Raw genomic sequence first — 17,832 nt, forward strand, 5'->3', positions numbered from 1 at the left:
CTTTCATTTCTACAAGACGCTGTCTGGTAACATAAATGAGTGGAAAAATCAGGGAGGGAGACATATGGCCATTAAAGGTGACAGCCTTAACTCACAGGGAGCCACCCTACCGTGTGATACATGCATGAGGCAAAAATTAGTTTTAAGTAGTACACAAGAGTCAAGAGTCAGCGCCTTCCCCAGCCCCCGATGTCTTCTGAGGGCAAATGTGGTTTTGGAGAGGTCTTTCCTCTAAATCGTGGTGGGCAAACTATTCCTGAATCAGACAGCAGGTGGCGCGCAACTCAGAGAATTGAAAAAAGAACTGCGGCGAATTACTTAACTCATTTCCAGTAACTTCTCCCTCCTCCCCCACAAGGCCTTCCCCAGCCCCACCTCCTGTTCCCCGGCGTGGGCCAAGCCTCCCGGATGTCCAGTTCCAGATGCCTGGTCTCAGAGTGGGGAAATTACCTCTGGAGAAGCCCCCACTCCACAAGCTGCCAAGGCAAGATGTGAGTGTGCCCTTGAAGAGGCCTGGAAGAAAGGGAAGTGGCCCTGGGGTGGGGGAGGGGGAGGCAGACCCAGGGACACACACAGACACACACACGCACACACGCACACACGCACACACACACACAGCCAATTAATGCCCAGGGAGCTGGAATTTGCCTGTAGCCTCTAGCAGCCTTCCCCAGCCTTCCTATCCGAGCCAGGAAACTAACGTATTGAAATGTCCCTCCCTCCTACCACCATTGCTCCCTCAGATCCCGGGGGGGGGGGGGGCGGGTTGAAATTTGCTGAATCAGGGAGCAGCCCCCTACTCGCTAGGGAGATGAGCAATGGTGGAAAACTCACAGTCCAAGCTCAGGCTGGCTAGGAGGCTCAGGGTGAGGAGGGACAATGAGGGAGTGGCCAGCAGGTGCCAGGGCCCCAAGGACTGAGGCCACAGCTCTGTGGCCACATGTTGCTCTCACCCACGCACAGGTGGTGGCTACTCCTCTGGGGAGTCCTCCAGGCTTGCCCCACACAGGGCTCCGTGCTCTTGGCCCAGCAGCTACCCCAGCAGCTGACATCCCCCGGGTATCCAGAGCCATATGTCAAAGGCCAAGAGAGCAGCAGTGACATCGAGGCTCCAGAGGGCTTCGCAGTGAGACTTGTCTTCCAGGACTTTGACCTGGAGCCGTCCCAGGACTGCGGGCAGGACTCTGTCACAGTGAGCTGTGGTGGGGGTCCTGGAGGGACTCTGGGGAGGAAGGCTCCTGGCCTGGAGCCCAGAGGCAGGGGGGTGTGGCTGTGCCCTGAATGGCAAAAGATGGCTGAAGAGTCCAAGTCAGGGGCTCAGGCAGCTTACCTGGGAGGCCAGGATCTGCCCCAGGGCACAGCCTTCAACCAGCGGCCCTGTCCCTGCCCGCGTTACCGTGTGGGCCCCACAGAGCAAAAGAGCAAAAAAGACTTCCCTGCCTTTGGAAGTTGTACAGAGGGACACACAAGTACTGCCAAACCCTGGAGTAAAAGAGCAGGGACTCGCATATCAGTCGTTAAAGATCCATCGAGTATTGGTGGAGTGCAGGCTCTGTCAGATCAGGAGTCTGGGCGTAAATAATCACAAAAGACGAGGTAACTATACAAGTTGCAGAATAAGAACACTCTAGAAACGGCCCCTTATCTTGTCTCTTGGGTTAAATTTTACTCCTATCGAAATAATACCGTGCACATAGTTCTTTTTAAAAATGAGTGTAGTCCAAGGCTTATCAGGAAAACAGCGTCTCCAGCCTTCTTCCCAGCCCCACTGCCCCTCCCAAGGAAGCACCTACAGTTCATGTAGCTGCTCCGTCTGGCATTTACGCCCATATGTATAAATAGCATGCTTATTATGTTACTTTTTTGCATCTGATCACTTAATATCTAACTATAGAAGATGAGGACTCTATTTACCTCTCTTAGACCTTCCACATGTCCCCACCCCCGTCATCCCTGTCAACCATCATTAGCATTTCTAGTTAACTCTCTACTCATTATTTGCATTCTCTTGACTTTAAAACATTCACTTCAGGGGTGCCTGGGTGGCTCAGTCGGTTAAGCATCCGACTTCAGCTCAGGTCATGATCTCATAGTTCATGAGTTTGAGCCCCACGTAGGGCTCTGTGCTGACATCTTGGAGCCTGGAGCCTGCTTCAGATTCTGTGTCTCCCTCTCTCTCTGCCCCTCCCCTGCTCCCGCTCTAACTCTCTCTCTCTCTCTCTCTCTCTCTCTCAAAAATAAAGAAAACATTAAAACAATTAAAATATTCACTTCTGAGCATATGGTGTACCATAATTCTATGTCCTTGTTTCTCCAACTTTTGGGTCTCCCAGGAGTCGGTAACCACATGGAATTTTAGGGGTTTTCTGTTTGTTTTTGATTTGATTTTTAATTTGTTTAGTTCTGTCTGTAACTAATCTCCCCAGACTCTTAGCCAGGACAGTAAGTATCCTCTCTATATAATCGACACAATCAACCACACATCTCAATCTCTAGTCCTCCTTTGTACTGGTGACATCCCCCTGAAGAGCTCTTGGTGATTTATCTCCTCAGTCTGAGTCCCCTGCTGTCTAGAGCCTCAGGCATTCTGGGAGTTCCCTACCCTTCCTTCTGGGCATTTCCTTTACGTGTCCTGTGTTGGAACTGAATCCCGTATCATTCTCTTCTTGGTATAGTACCCCATTTGGGGGGAGAACATTCTGCTCCAGAAAGAGCAAGAGAAAATAACTTGTAAAGGATCGTACATACCCTGAATGTCCCAGCTCTACCCTCACCGTTGATGGACAATTGATTTGGGTTGCTTGCTGGGTTGGAAGTCATTTCCCCTCAGAATTTGGATGATACTGTCCATTTGCTCTAGTGTTGTTAGGCTGGTACAATTATGATTCCTGGTCCTTAGTTCTTTCTCTCCAGAACTTTTGGAACATTTTCTTTATTGCCAATTTTCTAAATTTTCATTCTGATGAGCCTTGATATGAGTCTTTTTCTACTCATTGTACAGATTTTTTTTAACCTAGAGACTTTTTATTATTTTTATTTGTGTTTGTTCACTTTATTTATTTATTTAGTTAGTTTCAGGGGTGGCGGGAAAGGGCAGAGGGACAGAGAGAACCTTAAGCAGGCTTCATGCCCAGCATGGAACCCAACATGGAGCCCAATGCAGGACTCAATCTCACAACCGTGAGTTCATGACCTGAGCCAAAATCAAGAGTCAGTCACTTAACTGACTGAGCCACCCAGACACCCCTAATGTAGGGACTTTTTTTTCCTTTTTAAATGTTTATTTATTTTTGAGAGAGAGGCAGAGACAGAGTATGAACGGGGGAGGGGCAGAGAAAAGGGAGACACAGAATCCAAAGCAGTCTCCAGTCTCTGAGCTGTCAGCGCACAGCCCGATGTGGGGCTCGAACTCACAAACCATGAGATCATGACCTGAACTGAAGTCAGATGCTTAGCTGTCTGAGCTACCCAGGCGCCCTCTAATGTAGAGACTTTTCAAATCTAATCCTTCAATTCTGGGAATGTTCTTGTATTTTTTTTTTTTTTTTTTTTTTTACTGAAGTATAGTTGTCATACAATGTTATCTTAGTTTCAATTATACAAAATATTGAATACACAATTCTATACATTGCTCGGTGCTTACCCCAATAAGTGTAGTCACCATACAATGTTATTATAATATTATTGATTATTGATTACATTCCTTATGCTGTACTTTTCTTCTCCATCACTTCATCATTTTTTAAAGTTTTTACTTAAATTCCAGTTAGTCAACATGCAGTGTAATATTAGTTTCAGGTGTACAATACAGTGATTCAACACTCAACATACAACACCCTGTGCTCATCACAACAAGTGCCCTCCTTAACCCCCATCACCTATCTCCCCACCCACCAGTCACGTATTATTTGTTAAATAAGTTCCAGATGTCTGCTTTCTGTATTTTCTCTTTCTGGAACTCCTGTGATTAAGTTGTTGTAGATTCTGGACTGATTCTCTTGTTTTGTTAATCCATTCTGTTCTGTTTTCCGTCTCTTTTTCTTTTTGTTCCACTTTCTGGGAGATTTCCTCATTTTAAATAACATATTAATTAATTTTTTTCTGCTAACATATTTTTTCACGTCTAAAAGCTCATTCTTCAAAATGTGCTTTTTATAGAATACTATTCTTGTCTCATTGAGGCAATATCTACTCCTTTCCCTCTACGGGGATTATTTTTAAATGTTTCTTCTGTTCCTTGTATTATCTCTGCTTCACCCAAGTTCTCTTTTATTGTTCATTTGTTTTGGTCTCTGTTTTTTGTGTTAGAAACCATCCTATAATGTCTGATAATCCTTGGCTGTCCATTCATATTTAAGGGTGAAATACTTGGCTGGCACTGGATTCTCTGTGTGGGTAGCTAAAATTTGTGCAGTGACAGGTTCGGAAATAGAGTTATCAACACGGTGACCTATTTGTGCTATTGGGCGCCTCCCAGATATTAGCTCGCAGAAGTATTTTCCTTGGGGACAGCCGACCTCAGATCAGAATCCTCTGGCCTCCTGCTCAGGGTTGCTGACATTCTGGCAAACAAGCAGAGAAGGGAATCTCATTGTTTGACACATGGATTTCCACCTAATCCCTCTGCTCTCAGTCGTGGTTTTCACCTCCTCCGTCAAGTGTGCTGGCGGACCCCAAGTCCAGGCTGTCTGGCTCATGCTCAGGTAATCTGCCAGGATGAGCCAGAGGAGTTGCCCAGATGCACAGCGTGGGCAAAGGGATCCAGAGTTCTGAGGTCTCCCCGCGTAGGCTTTCCATCAGCCCTTCCTTCGTCCTCATCCTCAGGGGCTGCTGGTTACCCCAGTTTCTGGAACCTCCCTGGGTTGTGTGATGAGAATCTGCCCGCTCTGTGTTGGCTTCTATCCTTGCAGACTCATTGCCATGGTCCATCTCCATTCTATCTTCCAAAGTGTGGACAGCTCTCATCTGCTGTCACATCGTCCTCTCTCTTTTTTGTCCTTGCTCGCGTAATACCATTTTATCCCTTTGCTGTCACGTTGGTGGGATTTGAGGTGGGAGAGGAGATAAATGTGTGTGTGTAGTGCTTCAGATTTAACTGGCAGTCGGGACTATACTTCCTTCAATTCAGCCTTTGTCCGTTGAGCACCTACCGTGAGCCCCGCTCTTCTCAGTCACAGACAGTTGTGATCTTGGCCTGACTCTTCCCTTGTCAATGAGGGACTTTAAGCTCAGGAATAGGACTCTTCCCTCCTCTCTGCGTCCGGAGCAAAGCACACAGACACCTCAAATGCAGAATTCAACACCCTGTAGTTCAGTTCGTTTTTACTTGTCGGTGTACTCAGCGAGCCTGTGGGCTCCTCGGTAGCAGAACTGTGTGTTTGTATCTATACCCCCCCCCCCAACACCTAGCATGGTGTTCTATTGCCTAGCACATAGAACATAGCCAATAACTCTTTATTAAAGGAATAAATGAGGGGCGCCTGGGTGGCTCAGTTGGTTGAGCGTCCAACTCTTGATTTCAGCTCAGGTCATGATCTCATGGTTCATGAGATTGAGTCCCACATCGGGCTCCATGCTGTCAGCGTGGAGCCTGCTTGGGATTCTCTCTCTCTTCCTCTCTCTGTCCCTCCCCAGCTCATGTTCTCTCTCTCAAAGTAAATAAATAAACTTAAAAAAATAAATAAAGGACTAAACGAAAGAATGAGTGGAACCCAAGCCTCTGTAGAACACACAACAAAATGAATTTTGAATGAGCAGGTGGCTCTGCGTGCAGATGCTGGACAGCTATCATAGGGCGTGATGTTGTCCTGGCTAGAAGAGGCCTTACAGGCCATTTTATAGGAGGTCTCGCTTTATAGGAGGAAACTGAGAGCTGGGGTAGTTAAGAAACCCACCCACCCACCCCACCCCCGCCATGTCACACGGGGAGTTGGAGCAAAGTCTGGAATTTAACACAAGTCTGATGACTCTCAGCCGGGTCATTCTACGTTGCTAGTTAGACTCTTAAGTGACTTTAGTTAACCAACAGCTCGAAGGAAGGGGAAGAAGAAAACTGGAGCATTTAACAACAAAGTATATCAACAAAGTATATCAGTAAAGGACCGTTTTCTAGGGTAAAATGCTTCTTCCCCAAGAGGTAGGTCTCTGAAATAGGGAGATTAGTTTTGTTGATGTTCTAAGGAAGCAAAAGCATTGGGACAAAACTTTTCTTTGTGCCAACTTCCACCCAGCTGCTGTGACCATGAAGAGACAGGCTGGATGGGGTCTTAAGGGAATTCGAGATTCGGAGAGAATGAGGAAGCAGAGAGCTAGCAAGAACCCAGAGTATGTGTGCCAACATGAAGGTTCAGAAATCAAATGAGCTGACCAGTGAGCAGTGCACCCAGAACAGAGATTAGGCATGAAGCATGGGCCAGGGGGACTCCTTCCAAGGTGCCCTTCCTTGGATTGGGGAACCCACAGGAAGGGATTTGAGCCGGGGGGAGGCAGCCAGAAGGGACAGAAACAGAGACAGCCTGCTCAAAGAACATATTAAGCAACAATAGCCAATGTACACACACCGTGTCCATAGATTTCACACCGTGTCAGTGGCCACAGTTAAGTTTATGGAGTATAGGTGGAGGAACATTCCAAAAGAAGAAGAACAGGAAAGCGAGGAACCCAAGGGGCTCAGTCTTTGCAAAGGGTCTTTGCCTCACAGACGTTGGTCCTAGGAAGTTACCCGAACTGGAAGGTGATGGGAGTGGAGGAGGCTGGATGGGAAGGACTTACGTCTGTATATTTGTTGATTCAAGGCTGTGGCGCTTTATGTACCATGTGGAGCGTCAGAGAGTCAGTGGTGAGCAAAATAGATGTAATTCCTGCCTTCTTAGAATTGAGAATCCAGTGGACTGTTTGGAGAAACCCTGGGGTTCCCAAGGAGCTTCTTTTTTTTTTTTTTTTTTAATTTTTTTTTTTCAACATTTTTTATTTATTTTTGGGACAGAGAGAGACAGAGCATGAACGGGGGAGGGGCAGAGAGAGAGGGAGACACAGAATCGGAAACAGGCTCCAGGCTCCGAGCCATCAGCCCAGAGCCTGACGCGGGGCTCGAACTCACGGACCGCGAGATCGTGACCTGGCTGAAGTCGGACGCTTAACCGACTGCGCCACCCAGGCGCCCCTCCCAAGGAGCTTCTTGAAAGGAGGTAACTATGGTGGGCTTTGAGGTAATTATGGTAGGTGAAAGAAATGTGCGAGGTATCTGGTCATGGATGAAAGAAACCTGGGCGTCAGTAATGCAACAGAAAGCTACTTGAGGAAATCTCCCCGAGGGACAGCTTCTGGGCCCCAGAGGTGGGCAGACCTTCTAGAATCTACACCCAGGACGTGACCCTGTGGTGCAGATTCACCCCACACCTGCCTGCCCACCCTCCCCTTCCAGATCACAGCCAGTGGGATGGATCCGAACCGGTTCTGTGGGCAGCAGGGCTCCCCGCTGGGCAGCCCCCCTGGTCAGAGGGAGTTTGTGTCCCCAGGGAATCGATTGCAGCTGACTTTCCGAGCACCCGCCTCCTCTCAGGACAGGACTACTGGCCTCCACAGGGGCTTCCTGGCCCTCTACCAAGCTGTGGGTGAGTGTCTGTCCCAGGGGTGTAGCCTCTGCCCACAGCCATGGCCCCTAGTATCCTGAAGTGACAGGTGGAAGCTTGAGTGACTACTGAGGCAGGGACCAGTGATCCCTCCCGGCCCCACCTGTGCCCCAATTCAAAGAGCAGCCGCTGCTCGGTTCCAGCACTTCTTTCCATGCAGACTTCTAGGTCAAATGCGTACAGATCATCTCATCCTTCAAATGAAGCCAAAAATTCCAAATTTTTAAAAAATGTTTATTTATTATGGAGAGACAGAGAGAGACAGAGCATGAGCATGGGAGGGGCAGAGAGAGGAGGAGACACAGAATCTGAAGCAGGCTCCAGGCTCCGAGCTGTCAGCACAGAGCCTGACATGGGGCTCAAACTCACAAATTGTGAGGTCGTGACCTGAGCCAAAGTCAGACGCTTAACCGACTGAGTCACCCAGCCACCCCCAAAATTCCAGATTTTTAAGTGAAATTCTAGATTTTCAAATGGTAACTCGGATTTTTTTGGAAAGATAATGCTAGCACATGGTAATTTTTTTAAATAACATAATATGGTGAATAAAACTAATGTAATACGGTAATAATATAAGAAGTAAGTCTTCCTCTGATCTCTGGCCCTTAGTCCCTGGCTACCCTGTCCAGAAACAACCCTGTTGTCCACTTCCTGGTATCTTTCCAAAGACATCTATGCCATTCAATTATACATATTCTTACAGGGAAGGAAAGGATTGCCTGATGAAACGTCTTAAATGTATTTTTCACACAATAATATGTCTTAAAGATCATCCCATGTACATGTGGTTAGCATTGCCTAATTCTTTTTAATGACCACACAATATTCCTTTGATTGATGCCTGCAATGTATTTAACCAGCCCTCCACTGATACTTTGCTGCCACAAACATTGCTGCTAAGGGTATCCTTCCTTGTTTATACACCTTGAGCACGTGTATGAAGGTAAATTCTTAGAAGTGTACATGTTAGGTGAAAAAAAACGCTTGCAATTTAAATCTTGGTATTGCTAAATTTCCCTCCAAAGAAGTCTTGCTCATATATACTGACTAGCCATGTCTGAAACTACCTGTTTCCCTATACCCTATTTATCATGGTTATTTTCAAAATTTATCATTTTTTATGTTCATTTCTTTTTGAGAGACACACATAGACCACGATCAGGGGAGCGGGAGGGGCAGACAGGGAGAGACACAGAATCCGAAGCAGGCTCCAGGCTCTGAGCTGTCAGCACAGAGTCCGACGCGGGGCTCGAACTCACAAACCACAAGATCATGACCTGAGCCGAAGTCGAACGCTTAACCGACTGAGCCACCCAGGCACCCCATTTCGGTTGTTCTAAATAAAAGATTGTGTAAGTCAAACTAAAATATGGCCGTGGGCCAGAATCGGTCCTGGGGTTGCCAGCTCTAGGTCCTTATGACCACTGTTTTCCTACAGGGGTGAACCACAGTCGGCCCAGTGGGGGCTCTGAGGCCATCAGCATAGCTGAAGACAACTCCTCCAAGATCCAGAACCACTGCCAGGAGCCCTACTATCAGGCAGTGCTGGCAGGTAAGCCCCCACCTGCTGGGGAACTGGCTCCTACTTGCCTCACTCCCACCAAGAGGCCTGAGGCCTTCTGGGCGCCCGCCACCCACACCTCCCAAGGCTGAGCCTGTTTCTTTGCCTCCTGTCTTTTCACTCCTCAGGGGCACTCCCCTGCACAACCCAGGGCCTCTGGAAGGAGACACAAGATAGGGAGGAGCTTCCTCGCTGTGAACCTGGTGAGTAGTGACCTGCCAGCGCCCCTCCGGTGGCCACTCCCCAAAGAAGTCTCAGCTGCACATGGGGCCTGTGGGAGCAGGACACGGGGGTTTAAGCCTTGGGGTAGAAAGGGAGAGATAAAGGCAGAAGTGCAGGGGGAAAGGGGAACCAGGAGGGCCCAGAGAAGGAAAGGCAAAGATCTTGTCTCTTTTTCTTCAGGATCAAGAGATAACTGAGAAAGGAGGGGCGGCCGTGTGGCTCAGTCGGTTGGGCGTTCGACTTCGGCTCAGGTCCTGATCTCACGGCTCGCGGGTTCGAGCCCCGCGTCAGGCTCTGTGCTGACAGCGCAGAGCCTAGAGCCTGCTTCGGATTCTGGGTCTCCCTCTCTCTCTGCCCTTCCCCTGCTCCCGCTCTGACTCTCTCTCTCTCTCTCTCTCTCTTTCTCTCTCTCTCTCTCAAAAACAAAGAAAACATTAAACAAAATTAACGACAACAAAAGAGATAACTGAGAAAGGAAAAGCAGGAAGGAAGTTCATCAAGTGGGACAGTACAGGAGAAGAGGGGTCCGCAGAGTGGAAATAAGGGAAACCCATCTCTTGGGATGGTCTGCTTGAAGCATACATAGACAGGCTCTCTGTCCCCAAAATATCTCCCTACCTAGATGTCACAGTGCCAGAAAGTCCACCATTTTTTTTAAAGACTCTTTATTAAGATACAATTTATGTAACATAAGATTCACCACCTTCACCGTTTAAAAATTTCCAATGCAATCATTTTTTTTTTTTTAATTTTTTTTTTTTTCAACGTTTTTTATTTATTTTTGGGACAGAGAGAGACAGAGCATGAACGGGGGAGGGGCAGAGAGAGAGGGAGACACAGAATCGGAAACAGGCTCCAGGCTCTGAGCCATCAGCCCAGAGCCTGACGCGGGGCTCGAACTCACGGACCGCGAGATCGTGACCTGGCTGAAGTCGGACGCTTAACCGACTGCGCCACCCAGGCGCCCCTGCAATCATTTTTAATACGCTTGCAAGCTCGTGCCACCATTCCCAGTAGTTCCAGAACATTTCCATCACCCCAAAAGGAAACCCCGAACCTCCATCTACCCTTCCCCCTCCCGTGGCAACCACTAATCTACTCTCTGTCTCCATGGATTTGCCTGTTCTGAACGTTTTCTATAATGGGAATCCTACAGTATGTGGCCTTTTGCGTCTGGCTTCTTTTACTTAGCGTCACGTTTTCAAGGCTCAGCCATGTGGGAACAGGCATCGGGATTCCATTCCTTTTGGTGGCTGAATGGGAGTCCGTTGTCGTGGGGATACCCTGCCTTTTGCTCACCCATGCATCACATGAAAGACATTTGGGCTGTTTCCACATTTTGCCCTTTATGGATCGTGCTGCCATGAGCCTTCGTGGGCACGTTTCTATGTAAACATATGCTTTCTGTTCCCTTGGGTCTATCCCTGTGAGTGGAATTGCTAGGTCCCATCATACTTGTATGTTTAACTTTTTGAGGACTTGCCAGACCGTGTTCTGCTGTGGCTGCCTCATTTTACACACCCACCAGCAAATACAAGGGTTCAAGTTCACCGTTTTTGAAACCCACTTTTTTGAGTCCAAAGCATTGCCTTTCTAACCCAGTCTGAACAAACTTCTCAGGTCTCACTCCTGACCCTCAGAAGGCTCTCGGGCCAGCCTGAGCACTGTTTTGGGGGGTGGGTGGGAGGGCCGGTAATAGTGGAAGATGTTAAAAATGAAGGAAGGTCGGGACGCCTGGCTGGTTCAGTCGGTTAAGGATCCGATTTTGGTTCAGGTCATGATCTCACAGTTTGTGAGTTGGAGTCCCACATCAGGCTCTGTGCTGTGACAGCTCAGAGCCTGGAGCCTGCATCGGACTCTGTGCGTCCCTCTCTCTTTCCCCTTCCCCCGCTTGCACTCTCTCAAAAACTAAATAAACATAAAAATTTTTTTAAAAATGAAAGAAGAATATGCTAACTAATTTGGATGTAAATTAAAAATATATATAATTAAGTATTATGTTGAAAATAAATAAATAAAATTTACCAAAAAAAACTGAAAAAAAAATAAAATAAAAAAATGAAGGAAGGGCACAGAAAACAAAGACAACAGACACTGAGGACAACCTCGGCCTGCTGCATGATTGTGCTCAGGCTGGCCCCACCAAGAGTCTAGAGAAGTGGCTTTAAAATAGCTGAGGGACTTGTTGGGAAAAGCACTGGGTGTTGTATGGAAACCAATTTGACAATAAATTATATTTTTAAAATTTTTTTAAAAAAATAGCTGAGGGGGGCGCCTGGGTGGCGCAGTCGGTTAAGCGTCCGACTTCAGCCAGGTCACGATCTCGCGGTCCGTGAGTTCGAGCCCCGCGTCGGGCTCTGGGCTGATGGCTCAGAGCCCGGAGCCTGTTTCCGATTCTGTGTCTCCCTCTCTCTCTGCCCCTCCCCCGTTCATGCTATGTCTCTCTCTGTCCCAAAAATAAAAAAATTTAAAAAAAAAAAAAAAAATAGCTGAGGAATGGGTGAAAGCAGTGAAGGGGATCAAGAGTACAGTACACCCTGATGAGCACTGAGTAATGTGTAGGGTTGTTGGATCACTATGTTGTACACGTGAAATTAATTACACTGGAATTAAAATTTTTAATCCCATTATTTTTTTATTATTTTTTTTTTTAGCGTTTATTTATTTTTGAGACAGAGAGAGACAGAGCATGAACGGGGGAGGGTCAGAGAGAGAGAGGGAGACACAGAATCTGAAACAGGCTCCAGGCTCTGAGCTGTCAGCACAGAGCCCGACACGGGGCTTGAACTCACGAACCGCGAGATCATGACCTGAGCCGAAGTCAGACGCTTAACCGACTGAGCCACCCAGGCGCCCCTTTAATCCCATTATTAAGGTAAAATAAATAAGTGATATTTTTTTGAGAGAGAGAGACCAGGGGAGAGGGGCAGAGGGAGAGAGAGAATCCTACACAGGTTCCACACTGAGCGTGGAGCCCGACACAGGGCTCAATCCCATGACTCTGGGATCATAACCTGAGCCAAAATCAAGACTGGGATGCTCATCACCCCAAGAGTGATTTTTTTTTTTAAGTATCTGTGGAGACAAGAGAGAGAGCACTTCACAGAAGCAGGTCTTTCACAAGTGTATCTTTTTTTTTTTTTTAACGTTTATTTATTTTTTGAGAGACAGAGAGAGACAGAGCATGAGCAGGGGAGGGGCAGAGAGAGGGAGTCACGGAATCTGAAGCAGGCTCCAAGCTCTGAGCTGTCAGCACAGAGCCCAACGTGGGGCTCAAACTCACGAGCAGTGAGATCCTAACCTGAGCTGAAGTCGGACGGCTTAACCGACTGATTGAGCCACCCAGGCGCCCCGTTCAACAAATGTATCCTGATGCAGCTGCTGATGGCACCCGTACCCCTCTTCTTTTCCAGTCTGTGGCCGGCCACTCACCCCCATCGCCCAGAACCAGGAGGCCCTCGATTCCTCCAAAGCCAAGTTGGGCAACTTCCCCTGGCAAGCTTTCACCAGTATCTACGGCCGTGGAGGGGGGGCCCTGCTGGGCGACAGGTGGATCCTCACCGCCGCCCACACCATCTATCCCAAGGACAGCGTCTTTCCCTGGAAGAACCGGAGGGTGGATGTCTTCCTGGGCCACACAAGCCTAGACGAGATGCTGCGGCTGGGAAGTCACCCTGTGCGCCGTGTGGTCGTGCACCCCGACTACCGCCAGAACGAGTCCCACAACTTCAACGGGGACATTGCCCTCCTGGAGCTCCAACACAGCGTCCCCCTCGGGCCCAGCCTCCTCCCGGTCTGTCTGCCCGACAGTGAGACCCTCTACCGCAGCGGCGTGTTGGGCTATGTCAGTGGGTTCGGCGTGGAGAGGGGCTGGTTAACCACCGAGCTGAAGTACTCCAGGCTTCCCATCGCCCCGAGGGCGGCCTGCCAGGCCTGGCTCCAAGAGAAGCAGAGGTCTGACGTGTTTTCGGACAACATGTTCTGCGCTGGGGATGAGATGAGGCACCAGAGCGTCTGCCAGGGGGACAGTGGTGGCGTCTATGTGGTATGGGATGAGCGCGCCCATCACTGGGTGGCCACAGGCATCGTATCCTGGGGCGTCGGGTGCGGCAAGGGCTATGGCTTCTACACCAAAGTGCTCAACTACCTGGACTGGATCAAAGGAGTGATGGGGGGGAAGGACTGACCCTGGGGGCACTTGAGCAGTGACCCTCCACTCTGGAGGCCCCCACCCCGAAAGGAGAGGGTTGGGAGCTCGGACTGGGCTCGGGGACGGGGATGGGGGCAGAGAATCTCTATTCGAGCTCCTGCTGCCGTATCCCTCATGCGACAGAACTCCTCCTCCTTCCCAAGGCTCCCTCCTCCTCATCCTCTCCCTTCCTTCCAGTTTGCGAGTTTGTGCTCTGCCCAAGGAATCCCTGTACATCTCAGCTGGTTGCCTTTAAACTTCATCTTCTGGGTGCTTGGGTGGCTCAGTCTCTAAACTTCATCTTCTGGGCGCTTGGGTGGCTCAGTCTCTAAACCTCATCTTCTGGGCGCTTGGGTGGCTCAGTCTCTAAACCTCATCTTCTGGGCGCTTGGGTGGCTCAGTCTCTAAACCTCATCTTCTGGGCGCTTGGGTGGCTCAGTCTCTAAACCTCATCTTCTGGGCGCTTGGGTGGCTCAGTCTCTAAACCTCATCTTCTGGGCGCTTGGGTGGCTCAGTCTCTAAACCTCATCTTCTGGGCGCTTGGGTGGCTCAGTCTCTAAACCTCATCTTCTGGGCGCTTGGGTGGCTCAGTCTCTAAACCTCATCTTCTGGGCGCTTGGGTGGCTCAGTCTCTAAACCTCATCTTCTGGGCGCTTGGGTGGCTCAGTCTCTAAACCTCATCTTCTGGGCGCTTGGGTGGCTCAGTCTCTAAACCTCATCTTCTGGGCGCTTGGGTGGCTCAGTCTCTAAACCTCATCTTCTGGGCGCTTGGGTGGCTCAGTCTCTAAACCTCATCTTCTGGGCGCTTGGGTGGCTCAGTCTCTAAACCTCATCTTCTGGGCGCTTGGGTGGCTCAGTCTCTAAACTTCATCTTCTGGGCGCTTGGGTGGCTCAGTCTCTAAACTTCATCTTCTGGGCGCTTGGGTGGCTCAGTCTCTAAACTTCATCTTCTGGGTGCCTGGGTGGCTCAGTCATTAAGTATTGGATTTCAGCTCAGGTCATCATCTCACGGGACTTCATGAGCTCCAGCCCCATTTCTCTCTCTCTCTCTCTCTCCCTCCTGGGATTCTCTCTCTTTCTCTCTGTCTGCCCCTCGCTCACTTGCGCCCTCTCTCTCCCTCTCAAAAAATAAAATAAAGCCTGGGGGGACTCAGTCGGTTAAGCGTCCGACTTCCGCTCAGGTCATGATCTCACAGTCCTGGAGTTCGAGCCCCGCGTCAGGCTCTGTGCTGACAGCTCGGAGCCTGGAGCCTGCTTCAGATTCTGTGTCTCCCTCTCTCTCTGCCCCTCCCCTGCTCTCTCCCACTCTCTCTCTCTCTCTCAAAAATATATAAAAACATTCAAAAATTTTTTCAATAAATAAAGTAAATAGTAATAATAAACTTCATCTCCTGCCGACATGGCTTCTTCTGTACTCTCCTGGGAGTCTGTCACCTTCTCATCCCCCTGTTCACGTTGAGTATGAGGGATGTGGTCCTAAATGCTTTCATTTCTGAAACATTCCAAAGCCCCTTTCGTGGACCTTCCCGCGTTCAAAGTTTCGGCTTCACCCCTCACCCTATCTCCTAGCTGCAGTTACCGAAGTGAATAGTTCGTTCTGTTTGACATCTGCCGCACACCAGGTGCTTCCCATGTTATTTCATCGACTCCTCACACCAGGTTTGCCATGGATGTGTTACGGGCCACATTTCACAGATAAGGAAACTGAACCCCAGAGAGAGAAAGTGGCTTGCCCCAAACCCCCAGCAGATACCGGACAGCGAAGGCTGTCTGCTTTCTGGTACACCATGATACCTCCTGATTGTCCTCAAGACCTCCTGTACCTCCCCTACCCAGTCCCCACATCCTTACGGACGCCCCCTGGGAGTTCCTGCTTCGGTGGGATGCTCAGCCAACTGAGCCACCCAGGCACCCCAAGAGTGATTTTTTTTTTTTTAATGTCTCTGGAGACAGGAGAGAGAGAGCACTTCACAGAAGCAGGTCTTTAACAAATGCATCGTGATGCACCTGCTCACACTTTCCTGCCGGCCGCACCTCCTGCGGACACCAAGCTGAGCCCAGCCTGGGGCTGGATGTTTCTACAGACAGCCTCCAGCACCACGGGACACCCCGGTCCAGGCTCCACCTGAGAAGACCAACTCTTTAACTTGTAGTAAGGACTCGAGGTGATTTACAGCGCAAGACCCAAGTAAAGTACAGTTGTTCACATGGAAATAGGAAATTAATGCCAGAACACAGAAGAGAACCAATGTGCTAACATTGAGGTCAAGTTAGCTATGTGGTTAAAGGTTGAATTGATCTTGAAAAACAGCAGGATGCAAAGTTGTACATACAGGTGGTTACGTCGATTTTTTAAAACCATTTTCAAACCTATAGTATAAAAGACGATTAAAAATAGCCTAAAAGTTAAAAAAAATACCCAAAAATATTAATCAGAAGTTAATTTTGGCTGTTTTGTTTTCCCCTAGTCTTTTGTGTTTGCTAAACTTTGCTAAACTGTATTTAATGAGCATATATTAGTTTTATTTTATTTATTTTTATTATTGAAAAAATGAGGGGTACCTGGGTGGCTCAGTCGGTTGAGCATCCAACTTTGGCTCAGGTCATGATCTCACAGTTCATGAGGTCAAGCCCCGCGTCAGGTTCTGTGCTGACAGCTCAGAGCCTGGAACCTGCTTCAGGTTCTGTGTCTCCCTCTCTCTCTGCCCCTTCCCTGCTTGCACTCTGTCTGTCTCTCAAAAATAAATAAACACTAAGGCTATTATAAATGGGAATACATTTCTTTTTCAGGAACTAGAAAAAGAAGAATAGAGAGGTGGCAGAAGGAAGAAAACAACAAAGATTAAAGCAGAAATAAATGAAATACAGACCAAAACAACAACAACAACAAAAAAAAAAAAGATCAGTGAAACTAACAGCTGGTTTTTTGAAAAGATTAAAAAAATTGAGGCCCCTGGGGGGCTCAGTCAGTGAAGCGTCTGACTTCGGCTCAGGTCATGATCTCACGGTTCGTGGGTTCGAGCCCCGTGTTGGGCTTGCCAACCGTCAGTGAGGAGCCCACTTCAGATCCTCTGTCCCCCCACCCCTGTCCCTCCCCTGCTTATGCTCTCTCTCTCTCAAAAATTAAAATAATTTTTAAAAGATTTTTGTAAAAAATGATGTTTCTCCCAGCCAAGCCAAAAATTATATACCTATATCTATATAGAGCCATCTGTCTAGATCTAGATATATCCACAGAAGGAAACTTACCATAACTTTAGGAAAGAAACTTTTTCCTCCCAGAATCAAATCCTGAGAGGAATGAACAATAAAATAGACCATCTTCGATACCGGTTTTTAGGCCAGGGCAGAAGCAATCTTCATTTGGCTGTTTCTTTCTATCCTTGGTGTAAGTTAGTCAAGGGTTCCTTTCAATGGTCGGGCAGTGGGGAGGCAGGGCTGGGACTGAGCTGATGCGCCCCAGGTTTGTCACTTTCCAGTCATGTCGTCTACATCAGGACAGAACTCAGGATCCCTGGGACGGATGGAAGAGCTTCAGTTAGGACTTACCTTCTTGGACCACCGCTCCTTACCCCGTAACCTCTGCTATTCTGCCTCCACTGTGAACACCACACGAGACATACGCACAGCGCTGTCAGCCTGCTGACGCGCAATTCGCTAAGCAAGGTTCCCTGTCTTTCTTGTCTCCTGGTCTGGTCCTTATCCCTCTCCTCTATTTTTTTTGCCTTTCCTAACCTGACAAGATCATAGGTCATGTCAGGGATTAAGTCATGGATCAGCCCCGCCATCAGATCCATTCCTCAGCTCTGACGTACAGGCCTGCTGGAGGAACCCTCCACACCTTGGTTGACCTTGCATCTTCCCTGTGCCGGCTCTCTAAGTACATTCAATGATGACTTGGCCACTGCCTAATGGGAAACTGCCCCATCTTTGTGAGTCCTTGCTATCCGTTGCCTGGGAAAGTGCCTGGCACATTAAAATAGGTAAGTCCATACATGGAGGAATGAGTGGGTAGGTGGAGCAGGTAGGTGCAGGGATGGAGGGATTAATCTCATTGGAGAAACAAGCAGGATACACTCCGAAGGTCTAAAAACTCAGACGACTGCTCTGCCTGAGCTGCCCTATAAAATATGGTGCCATATTGGTATTTTGGTTTTGCCACATACGGTATTTGAGCCATGGCGAGTTGAGAAAGAAAGGCTTCCACAGAGAGCATACTTTTAAATTAG

General features: G+C 48.5%; 1 protein-coding gene across 2 annotated transcripts; it reads left to right on the forward strand.

Moving 5' to 3' along the window:
• The first annotated feature begins 334 nt into the window (after positions 1–334).
• C1RL (complement C1r subcomponent like) lies at positions 335–16,336 on the forward strand. 2 transcript variants are annotated; one of them, XM_058743827.1, is made up of 6 exons: positions 336–491; positions 964–1,192; positions 7,424–7,613; positions 9,070–9,183; positions 9,321–9,395; positions 12,828–16,336. In XM_058743827.1, exons 1-6 carry the CDS (start codon positions 409–411, stop codon positions 13,598–13,600), a joined length of 1,464 nt encoding a protein of 487 aa, XP_058599810.1. In that variant the 5' UTR covers positions 336–408; the 3' UTR covers positions 13,601–16,336. The 2 variants fall into 2 exon arrangements, with proteins under 2 accessions (XP_058599811.1, XP_058599810.1); XM_058743828.1 differs by lacking the exon at positions 7,424–7,613 and having other exon boundaries at positions 335–491; positions 964–1,202.
• The last annotated feature ends 1,496 nt before the right edge of the window (positions 16,337–17,832 follow it).

Source organism: Neofelis nebulosa, chromosome 8, assembly GCF_028018385.1.
Source record: "Neofelis nebulosa isolate mNeoNeb1 chromosome 8, mNeoNeb1.pri, whole genome shotgun sequence".
NCBI classification, from domain to species: domain Eukaryota; kingdom Metazoa; phylum Chordata; class Mammalia; order Carnivora; family Felidae; genus Neofelis; species Neofelis nebulosa.

Bases quoted from the DNA above. Each gene is read 5' to 3' on its own strand.
- C1RL (XM_058743827.1), top strand. From the start codon at position 409: ATGTCCAGTTCCAGATGCCTGGTCTCAGAGTGGGGAAATTACCTCTGG. The intron at 492-963 runs GTGAGTGTGCCC...ACCCACGCACAG, and splicing joins ACAAGCTGCCAAGGCAAGAT to GTGGTGGCTACTCCTCTGGG. The intron at 9,396-12,827 runs GTGAGTAGTGAC...CTTCTTTTCCAG, and splicing joins GCTTCCTCGCTGTGAACCTG to TCTGTGGCCGGCCACTCACC.